Raw genomic sequence first — 14192 nt, forward strand, 5'->3', positions numbered from 1 at the left:
GTGAAGAGGTGACCCATTCTGCCTTTGCCACTAGACTTCTGCCTTCCTAAAGTGGCACTGCAGGAAACACTAACTCCTGCTGGTAAGTATGCAAGTAGAACTAGGCAGAGAAATTTCAACTATTGGTGACAACAAAACAATGCCTCCCACTATAGTGATAGATATCTGCATAAATAAAACAATGTCTTCACTAGATATGTGTGAGACATGATAAAATTGGATATAGTTTGTCCAAATTGTTTGCAATGATAAAAAGACATTTTTTTCTGTCACTTCTGGGGTGAAATACTACCAGTTGTTTAGCAGCACACGTGGACACTAAACTGTTAACTGCTTTAGGCCTTAAGCCTGCTGATGCTAATGGAAACACGCCCATAGAGGTCAATGGGAGAAGGACTTGCCAACAGAACTGGAAGAACTGCAAATATAATTATGATGCAAAGGGAATTCATGTAGGCAGAATATAACTGCCAAAGTTGGCCAGGACATTGGCGTTAACATTCATAATTCTTTCAAAAATTGTCAGGCTATTTTTTTCCTGGAGGCCTCTCATCCCAGTGCTGATAAAGCCCACACCTATTTACTTGACAAGGTCTGACAGTATTATTATGTTTATTATTATATATTAATTTATTATCTGTATTATTAGTGCCTGGGAACTCCAGCCTGAGGTCAGATAGCATAAACTACAATTTCACTTCAGAAATGTCATTTGAAAGATGGAAAGGAAGATGAACTAAGCATAGCTCACTGGGGAATAGGGAATCTCTGAATAGAATAGGTAGGGAAAAAGTGGGTATGGTCCAAGCACCCACCCAGCCACACACCAAGAAGGCATGTTTTTAAAATTTTTTTGGGAGGACTGATTTTACAACATCTCATGCAATCTTGCTAAACATCATGGGTAGGGAGTGCTATGGAAGTTACTCTGGTACAATATTTTTCCCTTATATTTGACTTAGAAAGTCACAAACCAAACATGATGTTTCCTTTGGGTATACTTAGGAAGTGGTCTCCTGGTGAGTGATTCAACATATTAAACAAGGTAACAGAAGGCAGAAGGCAGCAGAAGTAGAATGTAACCTTAAAAATTAATAAGTAGTGTAATGGACTAAATTTTTACGTCGAAGGAGCATCTGGGCCTGTTAAGGGGGGAAAATCTGGTGGTCTAATCAAATATGACCAGTTTTGCAATAAGGAAATTTATCAGGAGTGGAGCCTGTGCCTTCCCTTTGTGACGCCACTGCTATGATCAATGGAAAGAATGCTTAGAGCCTGGCCATCTCTAAAACGAAAACATAAAGACACATCATGCACTTTGACCTGTACCTTTACTTGCATGGCCTGTATGAAAGAAAAATACAAGGAAAAAAGTAAGTAAAACAGATGAAATGATGAAAGTTTTATAAGTTAGTAATAAAAATAGCCTACAACATCAGAAGAGTAACTAAAACAAGTTTGTAGCTAGAACATCATGAACCTATGAGTGTATAGTTAAGGTGGTCTTAATGAAGTAACGATTTATTACTCATCTTAATTCCTACCAAATAATCTATCTTTTAAATTTATCAGTTGCTATTTCTCAAACACATGGCATACTGAATAGTTCCAGTGACTGCTGTATCAGATGTGGATAAATCCAGTAAGCCACAACATCCATATGCTAAATTCTAGGTTTCCCTCATGTAATATAGGACAAGTGACTTGGGACTCTGGACACTCCAACAGTGAATAATATTTCAGTCATCAGCAGTATAATTTTCCTTTTATTATTAAATTAAAACTTGGTTGTAACAAAATTATGCTTACAATAAAAGTGAAAAACAAACCTCACAGTAAATATACAACAAGATATAGCATTTTATTTATTAAAGTAGTATTCTTATTTTATAACAAATTCCAATTTCTTATACAGTGTTACAGAGTGCAAAAGTAATGCCTCATATCTCTTAATTGTAGCTCATAATGAGAAATAGCATTCATTTTAGACTCAAATTTCCCTCCTCACATATACATTTAGTTTTTTAAAATCTCTGTTTAAGCATAAAAATTTACACCAGGATTTTATTTACAGACGAAATTATTTGTTGCCCAAAGTCATATCAGGATGCCACACAAAATTAACATAACATAAATATCAACTATTCATAATTAGTATTAAACACCCATCCCCACCCATCAACTAACTAATTTAATCAACAGTCAACTGAGGAGTGTTCCTTAGCATGCAAAAATAATGTAATAGAAAACTTTGTCCAGGTTTAAGAAAAGTACTTCACATTATTTTAAGCTTCCTCCCTCAATTATTTTTGGTTATCTGTGTGTCCTTGTGACACTTTAAGAAGCACAGAGTCTCTCATTTTGGGTCCTGAAGGACTGAGGATTAGCTATGATTATACATGTCTTTTTTCCCTTACATATGTAATAGTGGGAAACATATTATCATTTCTACAACTCTGAACAACTACAGTAAATTAAATCTTTAACCCTTCCAGGTCTTAAGCACCTTATTCTGGCAAATGGGAACACCTTCAATGGGAGTTTTAACTGAATAAGGAAAATAAGGCCTTTACATGCTTTGCAGACATGGCATAGTACACATATAATAAATGGTAAGTGCGCCAATGAGGTTAATCCCATTTCATTCATTAGGGATGACTATTACAGTAATCCACTGATGATTTATTGCATGCTGCCAAACAACGTACTAATTCATGGAAACATAGTCTCAGAAGCTGAGTAGATTCAAGGAGATGAGATAAAAAACCCACAATAAAGCATTAAATAGCATGAAATTCAGACTAAATATAAGATTTCTAAACAGTGTGTACAGTAGAAATAGAACCAAACAAAAAATCTGGATCCAGCCACTCCTGAAATTATACATAATAATACAAACCCGGATTCCATGACTGCCTCAGACTCTTACAAAGGACCTATCAAAACACTTTCTAAAAATCAAGATGCAAGTTTTATAATGTGGGCCCATTAGATATGACTTCAGAAGGAGCTGCAGGTACTTAGCAACCTTAAAAATGAAGCTGCTTACAAGGTACCTACATACGGACTTAGACACATAACTTTAGGCACCCCAGCTTGCAAATTTGCTTCTACCCATATTACACACATATGCATATAATATATACATGCACAGGTGTATGTGTAGGAATGTATACAGATCATGTGTAAAACATAATATGGAATACTTATATCTTTATAAAATCTGCTACATTATCAACAAGTCTAAGAAGGATTGGAAAAATAAAACATTAGTGGAGTGGAATAAGTTTAAATATTCAACACTTTCTCTGCCACAAATCTGTTATTTCAATGCAGTCCAAGTAACCAGTCTTTCTCATACTAAATATTCTCTAACTTACCATTCCCCTCCGAGCAATCTGCTGCCATTTTTTCAGAAAAGAAAAATTAAAAAACTTGCTCAGCTTTAAATACATTTATCTTAATAAAGATTAACAAACAAGTATTGCATAGTCTAAATATACAGTGGATACTCTATCAACATTTGGGTTATAGTGTAGCCATCTGTTAGAGATTGTAGATATTAAAACTTCATCCACTAAAAAGATTTTATTTATATATATCCTCCCACTTTTTTCTATTTTATATAAATATATATTATACATAAGTATCATCACATATATTATAGATAATTGCCCAGAACTCTGGCTACATTTAAGGAGTACAGAATAGAGTTCAGAAATGGGGGGGGGGAGGAGAATAAAGCTACTTTTGTGCTTCCCTGCTTATTGACTGTGCACCAGGCCAAGCCCTGGAATAATTTAGAGCAGCATAAGGGCTGCTCTATTTTGCACCGGTTACTAATACTTTAAGGTGCCAAACCAGAAGGTGGAAGATCTCTGAGGCACAGAGAAACCCCAGCCACACCCGTTCTTACCCCAGTTCTGTCCTGTACACCACCAGTCAGGAAGTGAGCTGGTGTAGGAACGTCTACACTAGCTCCATAGCAACAGAGGATACTCAGTTACTAGCTGCACTGACATTAAGTCCAACATCTGCCAATAGCATGGCATGAAACAGTCACATCACAGGAGACAATTTGGGCCAATATAGCTAACATTTATATTAATAATATTTACTCTATGTACATATACACTTATTTATTTGTTACAATTCATAAATAGTAGATCTAAATTCCAGCACTAAATACAATATGATGAATGATGACACAATAAGGAAGTGGAAAGTTTTGAGCTCCTTAATATCAAAATACTGCTTACATTAAGGTGAATGTTAAAATGAGCAGCATTATGAAACGGAAGTCCTGTCATATAATTTACTCTACTATTTAGTTGCTCAACAACAAGAAGAAGAAAATGGCAAACCTTATAACCAATCAACTACATTTCAAAACTGATGGAATTTATAATTTTTCCACATCTAAAACATTTACATCAGTTTCCTATTACAATGTTCACTTATTTTAGTAATAGAACTGAATACATACAAAGTGTGTTAAGAAACATTGTTTATTTCCACCTCTCCTGAACGATGCATTAAAAACACTTAAAGTGGTGCTGCACCTGTATCACATCATGATATTTTACTCATCACAAAACAAATACCTACCTACATGAATGAATTCCTCTGCAATCACTCCTGCATATATGGTACCATATAAATAAAATATTTAACCATGAACAGTATAAACCATTATTTACATTCAGACATTTGCGATAACCATTCACAACCCACAGAAACACTATACTCCCATATCTACTTATACTCTTGTATGCACTGCATTTGGATAGAAAGATTCACTCTCACACCTACATATACACACATGTATACCTTTGAGCAAGTGTACAAATTTACCCATAAATTACATATACTTTATATAAAAATAAAAATGAGAGATGGGCAAAACTTTAATCCCAAATCCAAACCTCTACTCATTCTGTGTGGCTATTTATTTGGTTTTGAATTCCTATGATTTTGATCCTGCACTGGAGCCAACAACAGGTAGTATGTATTTTCTGTTTTGCAGTTCAGATGTGGCTGAAATTCCCTGATAAGAACAGTTCTTATGATATTTCCCCTATTCTAGATAGAAGACACTTTATATCATTTCAAGTCTTTTTGGGATAAAATATCACAGGAACAGTTTAAAACACTTTGGCAACACCAAAACTATAGCAAAGCCTTAATTTGGCTTTAAAACAAAGCCCCAGATCCTATTCTAAACCTAATCTGGAGTGAATTCTGTCCCAATTATTGACTCCTTAGTTTATTTCTAATATATATTTTATATACAAAATTATATACAATATATAAATATAATATATATAGTATGTGTGTGTATGTTTATCTACGTATCTATCCATCCATCCATCCACACACTTTCCCCTCATATATATGTGGTGATAGCCATGTGATAAACTACTGAACAGTGTGATACATTTCATTTACTATGCATTTCTTCCTATCTCACCTACACTGTGCCCACTAATTCATCTTCCCATACAGGATTATATTAACATTTCAAATCCCTTAAGTGGCTTAAAGTAGCTGCTTTTTAATAAACAGACAAACACAAATCAGCTTCCCACAAAAATTTTTAATTCTTTCCTCCGAATGTAGAATTTCCTCTCTAAATGATACTGGTCTGAAGCCTAGGATGGGCACTTTTTAGTCAGGAACAAGTACAAAGTCTGATATTTTGACAGTTCAAATGTTTCATTGGCGGACACAATTTAGTTTTAGTCCTACTAGTCCCCAAATGCTGCATTTTAAATTTATGACATTTTTATGTTTAAGAAAGAAACCACATGGTAATTTACAGAGATTTTTAAATAAATTTAGAGGTATATACTTTCTGTCTCTTTGTGTCCTCTGACGTTAGACTACCTTAGTTACCATGAGTCCTGAGACACTTTCTCAGGGCGCTCAGAACTAAGTCACCGTATGTTACCCCTCTGCCTCCACAAGTACTCTCTGAATCTGTAAAAGGTGGATTCTCTAGCCATGCAGATTGAGGACACTGAGAACTAACTAAGCGAGAAACTGCCTGAGACCAGCATTATAATTTGTTAAATTTTAGACACTAGAAAGTGTGTTTTATTTTTGTTTTTATTTCTAACCACTTTCTGTTTCTATTACCCTTGCTTACCATCACTTAAATATCTTTTCCTTATTAATAAACTTATTTTTGTTTTGACCATACAATCACCTTAGTTCTGTGTATTAAAGTAAAGTGTGGGTCCTCAGCAAAACTAACAGGATTGTGTGTGCATTGTCTCTTTGGAGGCAGCAGCACTGGTAATTTCTGTGAGTGTCCGGTGATAGTGGCTAGATATTGCAAAGGAATACTCTTTCAGGGGATTTGGGAACTGTAATTCACTGAATGTTATCTGCAAGGCAAGGCTGAGACTGGCACAGTCTCAAGGAATTTGCTGTTGAGGCAGCTAGACTGGTGTGGCAGGGCGCTGACATAGTCTAATCTCCACCAAAGCTGTGTCTTGCTGACGCAGAGGGGTAATGCAATGGCTTATGGTTCTGGGCACCCTGCAAAAGCATCATAAGCCCACATTTATTTTTTTAAAACCTCTCTAGAAAATTTTAAAATAGGTTTTCTATAAATCTGTGACATATATAAAATACAGTGTGGTGTTTTGTGATATGTTTTCATCAACGCTAGTCTGGAATTAACCTGTGCAATTCACTTATGGGTTTGCTGTTGAGTACTGCGACCTTCCTCAGCTCATGCCAATGAAACCTTTAAGCCACTCTACCATACATTTTTGTCCATCACATGTATATCAAAATATATTTTGCAGGCATCACCCTGGTATCTGGGCATGTTACAAAAATGAATAAAACAGAGATGAATGCTGTCAGTAATAAGCAACAAAGCAATATATAACGTATATACTGTACATATACATAAACAGATATATGCAGAGGATGAGCCCATACTGCTCCATTTACAGTAAATGGCAAAACACCTACTGACTTCAGGGGAGAGAAATCAGGCTATAAATGTTTCCTTGCATAATTTTCACAAAATATTGAACTTGTAATACACTAAAAAGGCCACACTGCTGCTTTTAAGATAAGCATTCTTTTGTACATGTAATCTTTCTAATGCTTTTTGCAAACGTATGTAAATGGTTTCCTTCCATGCTTATTCAGCAAACATTTCATCATAAAATGTGATAAGTATAACTAGTTTCTGCACAGAAAGTTTCTTCATATTTTTCATAAAAAAGCAACTGCATTTTTGTGTGCTCTATCAGCAGAGAAGCAGTAATTTGGTTATACTTTCAGAGCTATTCTGACTAAATATCAAAAAAGTGAAAAATATGATTCAGGTTTAATTGATCTTAAAATTTTTATTAACTTACTTTAGACATCTTGCTCTTGCTGTCGCCTGTTAAAAATGCCAAATTGTTGATTTCATTCTGAATCACAAAATTTTGTTCTTCTCTCTTGAAGTTCTAAAACAAAAATCACTAAGAAGTTGAAGTCATGAAGATTGTGTGCACCACATTTATATATACAAATACAGAACACTGGAAGATAAGAAATGAGAAATGACATCTTACATGTGATTTACACCACAAGATAAAAACCTCAGCTACCATTTGGAAGAGTTCATCAGAATCTGCATCTGGTTTCTTGAGCCAATTTGCTCTGAAAAGAAAAACAAGTCATGTTTACAATAAGAATTAACTCCACATAAATATTATCATGGATTTGACTAAGTGGTTGTGTTTGTGTTGCTAACTTTAGAATGAAGTGAAGTGGCACTCAAACATTCTAAGTGCTAATGCAACTTCTCTTTATGTCTATCATGAATCACTATTCCCTCAGAGTATAAAGGGTTCATTCAACTCTAGAAAGAATCTCTGACTGCACTGGAAGTTGGTTCATGGTCTGAATCATAGAATATCAGGGTTGGAAGGGACCTCAGGAGGCCATCTAGTCCAACCCCCTGCTCAGAGCAGGACCAATCCCCAAATAAATCATCCCAGCCAGGGCTTTCTCAAGCCTGATCTTAAAAACCTCCAAGGAAGGAGATTCTACCACCTCCCTTGCTAACCCATTCCAGTGCTTCACCATCCTCCTAGTGAAAAAGTTTTTCCTAACATCCAACCTAAACCTCCCCCACTGCAACTTGAGACCATTACTCCTCGTTCTGTCATCTGCTACCACTGAGAACAGTCTAGATCCATCCTCTTTGGAACCCCCTTTCAGGAAGTTGAAAGCAGCTATCAAATCCCTCCTCATTCTTCTCTTCCGCAGACTAAACAATCCCAGTTCCCTCAGCCTCTCCTCATAAGCCATGTGTTCCAGTCCCCTAATCATTTTTGTTGTCCTCCGCTGGACGCTTTCCAATTTTTTCACATCCTTCTTGCAGTGTGGGGCCCAAAACTGGACACAGTACTCCAGATGAGGCCTCACCAATGTCGAATAGAGGGGAATGATCACATCCCTCAATCTGCTGGAAATGCCCCTACTTATACAGCCCAAAATGCCGTTAGCCTTCTTGGCAACAAGGGCACACTGTTGACTCATATCCAACTTCTCGTCCACCATAACCCCTAGGTCCTTTTCTGCAGAACTGCTGCCTAACCATTCGGTCCCTGGTCTGTAGTGGTGCATTGGATTCTTCTGTCCTAAGTGCAGGACTCAGCACTTGTCCTTGTTGAACCTCATCAGATTTCTTTTGGCCCAATCCTCTAATTTCTAGGTCCCGCTGTATCCTATCCCTACCCTCCAGCGTATCTACCACTCCTCCCAGTTTAGTGTCCTCTGCAAACTTGCTGAGTGTGTAGTCCACACCATCCTCCAGATCATTAATGAAGATATTGAACAAACCTGGCCCCAGGACCAACCCTTGGGGCACTCCACTTGATACCAGCTGCGAACTAGACATGGAGCCATTGATCACTACCCGTTGAGCCTGACGATCTAGCCAGCTTTCTATCCACCTTATAGTCCATTCATCCAGCCCATACTTCTTTAACTTGCTGGCAAGAATACTGTGGGAGACCGTGTCAAAAGCTTTGCTAAAGTCAAGGAATAACATGTCCACTGCTTTCCCCTCATCCACAGAGCCAGTTATCTCGTCATAGAAGACAATTACATTAGTCAGGCATGACTTGCCCTTGGTGAATCCATGCTGACTGTTCCTGATCACTTTCCTCTCCTCTAAGTGCTTCATGATCATGTGCTTTATAAACTGCATGCAAATCACCCATTACAACTGAAGAGAAGTTGAGTATTTCTGATGTAAGCTTTAGGTGTTTTGTTTAAAATAGCTACACCGACTTTACATTCACATAACCTGCCCTGATCATCTTTGCAGCTGATTGGGTACACTGGCTCCATGATATTCACTTGTTCACCATGAAAATATCATGCACTGGGTTAAAGATATTTCAAAATCTTTTTCTTCTGTGTACTTTCTTATTTGAACCATTCTCTACTTTTCACCAAAGGTTCTAGAACAAGATTCTGGATCTTCACATGCCAAAACTGGCACTGCAGAAGTAGATCATTTTCAATGCTCTAAAGAGAAAACTTTTAGTAGAAAAGATCAATAAAGAATAGAAATTTCCTTATGATGCTAGGGTTTTGAAAGTGTCTATATCAGGGATTGGCAACCTTTGACACGCGGCCCACCAGGGTAAGCCCCCTGGTGGGCCGGGCTGATTTGTTTACTTGCTGTGTCCGCAGGTTCGGCCGATTGGTTTGCTGTCCCAGGCCAATGGGGGCTGTGGGAAGCGGCGCGGGCCGAAGGATGTGCTGGCCACTGCTTCCCGCAGCTCCCATTGGCCTGGAGCGGCAAACCGCAGCCAGTAGGAGCCACGATCAGCCGAACCTGCAGACACGGTAAGTAAACAAACCGGCCTGGACCGCCAGGGGGCTTACCCTGGCGGGCTGCATGCAAAAGGTTGCTGATCCCTGGTCTACATAACAAGACACTGTTTGGTTCATAGATTAATAGGGCTGGATCTACACATAAAATTTGGGTCGACCTAGCTACGTTGCTTAGGACTGAAAAATCTGTGTGACACAGTTACATCCTAATCCCCACTGTAGATGCAGCTAGATCGACGGAAGAATTTCACCTATCAGAGAGGTGGACTACATACATAGACAGAAAACCCCCTTCCATTGATGTGGGAAGCATTTACACGACAGCACTACAGTGGCCAGCTACAGTGCTGTATCCAGAAGGGACCATGGTGATCATCTAGTTTTACTGCCTATATAACACAGGCCATAGAACTGCTCTAAAATAATTCCTTTTGAACTGGAGCATGTCTTTTAAAAACACAATCAATCTTGGTTTAAAAATTGCCAGAGATGGAGAATGGTTGGGAGCCTATATGTCTCTATTACCACTGTGGAATGCCCTTGGAGAAACCAGAGACGATAATAAACAAAATAAAAGTTTATTCTCTGCACTAGAAATAGTTCTAGCAAGAATAAGTCAGCACAAAAATAATTCATGTCTGAGGTTTATGACTAATATTTTGGAAGTACTCTTTTGGAACATTTCATTCAGAGGATAACTCCCAGGCAGTCAAACTGTCCCTCAATTTCAAGCATGCAACTCCTCCAAGGGCAGAATTTCACCGTCTGTGCTTCCAAACTCAATTCTGTTTTTGGGTTTTAGTTTGCATAAGTGCTGACTGTGCAAATGCAACTGCTTTCCAGGAATGAATTTTTCAGTAGGTCCCTTCTCTAGGGACAACAGTAGTATGGCCAGGGCTGGTAGCACTACCTATTAATAAGGTTGCCTAACCCTTCCCATTATTAGACCCTGTTTTCAGTTGCTTATAATTGTGCGGAACTTTAACAGTCCAGGCTGCAATTTTCCATGCTGGGTGTCTGCCTCAGGCTGATTTTTTTTTTGCCAAGACAAAAATTCCAGCCAAAACAGTTGCAGCCATTTCTGAGAATGAGGTTAAGGGAAAATATGTTATTTTGCCCATGTAAATAAATTCGGGTGACCTTTGCTTTGAATAAATCCAATTCCAAATTTTGGAACCGGGATTTGAAAACTGGCAGGGATGAAAATTCAACCAAATTTGGCCGAGTTATAAATCTCTGAAAAATCAGTTTGCACATGCTCAGTAGATACTTCTTTGACATTAGCAGTTAAAATTGCAGAAGATTCATCTGCAATGGGTATGATTGAGCCTCTCACTGCCCTTAGTGCTGACCAGACTGTGCATGCACCTGCCCCACAAAACAACTCAGCATGCCCCATCCCCTCACAGCCCCGTGTGTTGACCAGACTGTGCACACATCACCTCAGAGAGAGGCCGAGCATTCTCCAGCCCAGGGATATGGGGCAAAGCCAGACTTTCCTTGCAATGACTGCTTCCAGCTGCCCTGGGCTGGGCTGGGACCGAGCACAGGAACAGAGAGCAGGGAGCCTCTCTCTCTTGTGCTCTCGACCCACCTGCTGGCATCCAGGGAGTGATTTGAATGCAGCAGGGAGAAAAGCAGGACAAAGTGGGGAGGGAAAAGACTGGGATGGGACTAGGAATCTAGTAAGGCTCGGACTGGAGATGGGAGCAAGAGAAATTGTGATTGGAAATGGCTGGCTAGAACACTTGGACTCTCTGGTGGAGAAGGGGTGGCTAGGAGTGGGAGGCAGGGAGTGGAGTCTGCAATAGGGAACTGTGAAGGGGCAAAGAAAGCTGGAACAAGCAGAATACGACAGAGTCAGGGAGAGACGGGGACTGAACACCAGTGAAAGAAACTGGGGGTGGGAGCGGACAGGGAGAAATGACTGGGAGCCAGTTGGCTGTGGGGGGCACCATTGAGATCAGACAAGAAGCACGGTAGAGAGGGAAGATGAGACTGGATGGACGAGGACACCTGGACTAGGAACCAGTGGGTGGATGGGGGCAGAGACGGATGAGAGGCAGATCTGATAAGGAGCTGGGGTGCAGGAGAAAACTGAGTCTAGTTTGGCAAAGACACTAAGAAAAAGAGTGGGGGAGGAGCTGTGAGGGATGCGGGAGATGTAGATGGGATGAAAATCCCAGAGAATGAGTCTGTGACTGGGATCCAGGGAGAGGGAGAGGGGGAGACAGGGAGGGGAGAACTGGGACTCGCTGGGCAATGAAACTGGGACTGCGATGAAAAGCCTGAGGAATAAAGACTGGGACCGGGTACAGAAGAAGAATGGGACTTGGATAAGGAGCCAAGGGAAGAGAAAGGATTGGAACAGGGATAGGTTAGAGGGGACAAGGCAGAAAGGGCAAAGCTTTGGGGGTGGGGACAGGTAGAAGAGTCTGTGCCCAGTAGTACACACTTCCCTCCAGAGTCTGGAATGTAACCCAAGATTCTGGAGTTTCAGCATTTCTCTGATGTCAAGAGAGACAATATCAGTAAAACTCACTGACAATGTTTGTTTCATCCCTCTCTAGTGCTCGTCGACACAAAGGATGACACCCTACTACTGCTTTCAGTTCCCCATTAGGTCAAGTGGCAGAGATGTGTGCAGTGGATCTTAAGGTTCCAGCCCATGGAGTGTCGTGAGATGGAATTTCTGGGTTTTTTTTCAGCTTACTTTTTTTAAAAATGGGAAACTATACACACAAAACTACATCAATAGAACATTATTAAGGTTGCAAAGTGAAGCACTCATAGTAAAAGTCAAGTCATGCGTTATGACACAATCTTTGATTACATGATGGAATACTATTTTTTCCACAGGAACCCTGCCGCATTCAGGGCACAGGGTGGACCTTCTCTGGGGATAAATTATGGTTGTGTAGTAAATAAGGCATTTCTCTGTAACACTCTTGCCTCATTTGTCAAAAAAGCTGGAAGGTGTGTTGTGATTTTGGCAAGGGATTGCAAAAGGAGAAAGGACAATCTCATGGTTAAGACAGTTGAATGTTGCCCTAGAGAACTGGAGTGCATCCCGGCCTCTGACACAAAGTTTCTGTGTGATGCTAGGCAAACCACTTAACAGATTTTTGACAGGTGCCACTAACTGTGTGTTCTTCATTTTCTGGGTGTCCAAGTTGAGATCCTGGGGTCTAATTTGTAAAAGTGCTGAGCACTCACAACTACATCAGAAATGAATGGGAACTGTGCTTTGAAAGTGGCATAGAATGCTAAGTATTCTGAAAAATCAAGTAGTAGTTGTTTAAAGTTTGGCACCCAAAATAATTTAAATTTATAGCAATTTGTACCTCTGCTCCTCATCTGTAAAATGGGAATACGACTATCCCTTACTTCCCAGGAGTGTTATGAAGATAAATTACTTAATGTTTGTGAAGCAATCAGATACTATAGTGACAAGACATAGAAAATGTCATGAGGATATTATTAATTCTCTCTTCAGAGCAAGGTTTGAATAGTGTGCACGAAATAAGGCCTGGGCTACACATTGAACAATGAGGATACAACAAAATACTGAGTATTTGCTCATTCACGGAGCACCATCCATCCTGTACAATGAGCAAGGCAGGGATTCTGTGGAAAAAATAGTATCCAACCATGTATTTAAAGCTGTATCATAATAAACATACACAAGGGGACCAAAATTAAAGTTGGACAGACAGCCTTAATTCTTGCATTTCCTGACTTTTGAGTTCTTGACTTTGCAACCTTAATAGTGCTCAACATAATTTTTTCTGTAATTTGAAAAAGGAACAGGATTCTCCAAAAGGATCTCTACTTCTATTTAAATCTCTTCTTCAGCATCATCTTTAAGATTTATTCTGTCTTGTGCAAGTTAAAAACTTTTCAAACTGTCTTTGTGCTAGTGTTCTTAGGCATTTTGCAAGTTAAAGAAAATAGGCTACTCTGTAGTAAAAGGGGAAAACTACATTCTGCCTTTCACTCCCAACCCAGCAAAGCACTTAAACATGTGCTTTACTTTATGCATATGAGAAGTCTCATTGACATCATTGGGACTGCTCATGTGCTTAAAGTTAAGCAAAAACTTACGTGTTCCTCTGGATCAGAGACTTAGAAGATAAAGCTTCTTAGGACAGGGGACCTTTTATACTTTATAAATAAAGAACCCCGTCTATATCTGGACTAATGTAACCATATCCATTTCTGGGCCTCTATGAAGAGTTTCACATTGCACAGATCATACTGTCCCTGAAATTTAATCTTTTTAGCGGAAATCCTTATCAGTAAGGTTTTATTTATAGGATTGAGATTGT

General features: G+C 39.2%; 1 protein-coding gene across 1 annotated transcript in view; it reads right to left on the reverse strand.

Annotated features, from left to right (window-relative positions):
* The window catches only part of RYR3 (ryanodine receptor 3), a 577606-nt gene that overhangs the window by 117479 nt on the left and 445935 nt on the right, over window positions 1–14192 (reverse strand). Inside the window, exons 70-73 of the mRNA XM_074955741.1 lie at window positions 7584–7671; window positions 7383–7475; window positions 3381–3401; window positions 1330–1344 (exon numbers count right to left, since the gene is read on the reverse strand). Coding sequence (XP_074811842.1) covers window positions 1330–1344; window positions 3381–3401; window positions 7383–7475; window positions 7584–7671 — 217 coding nt within the window. The remainder of the gene's footprint in view (window positions 1–1329; window positions 1345–3380; window positions 3402–7382; window positions 7476–7583; window positions 7672–14192) is intronic.

The sequence above is a fragment of the Natator depressus genome, chromosome 6 (genome assembly GCF_965152275.1).
Source record: "Natator depressus isolate rNatDep1 chromosome 6, rNatDep2.hap1, whole genome shotgun sequence".
Lineage (NCBI taxonomy): Eukaryota > Metazoa > Chordata > Testudines > Cheloniidae > Natator > Natator depressus.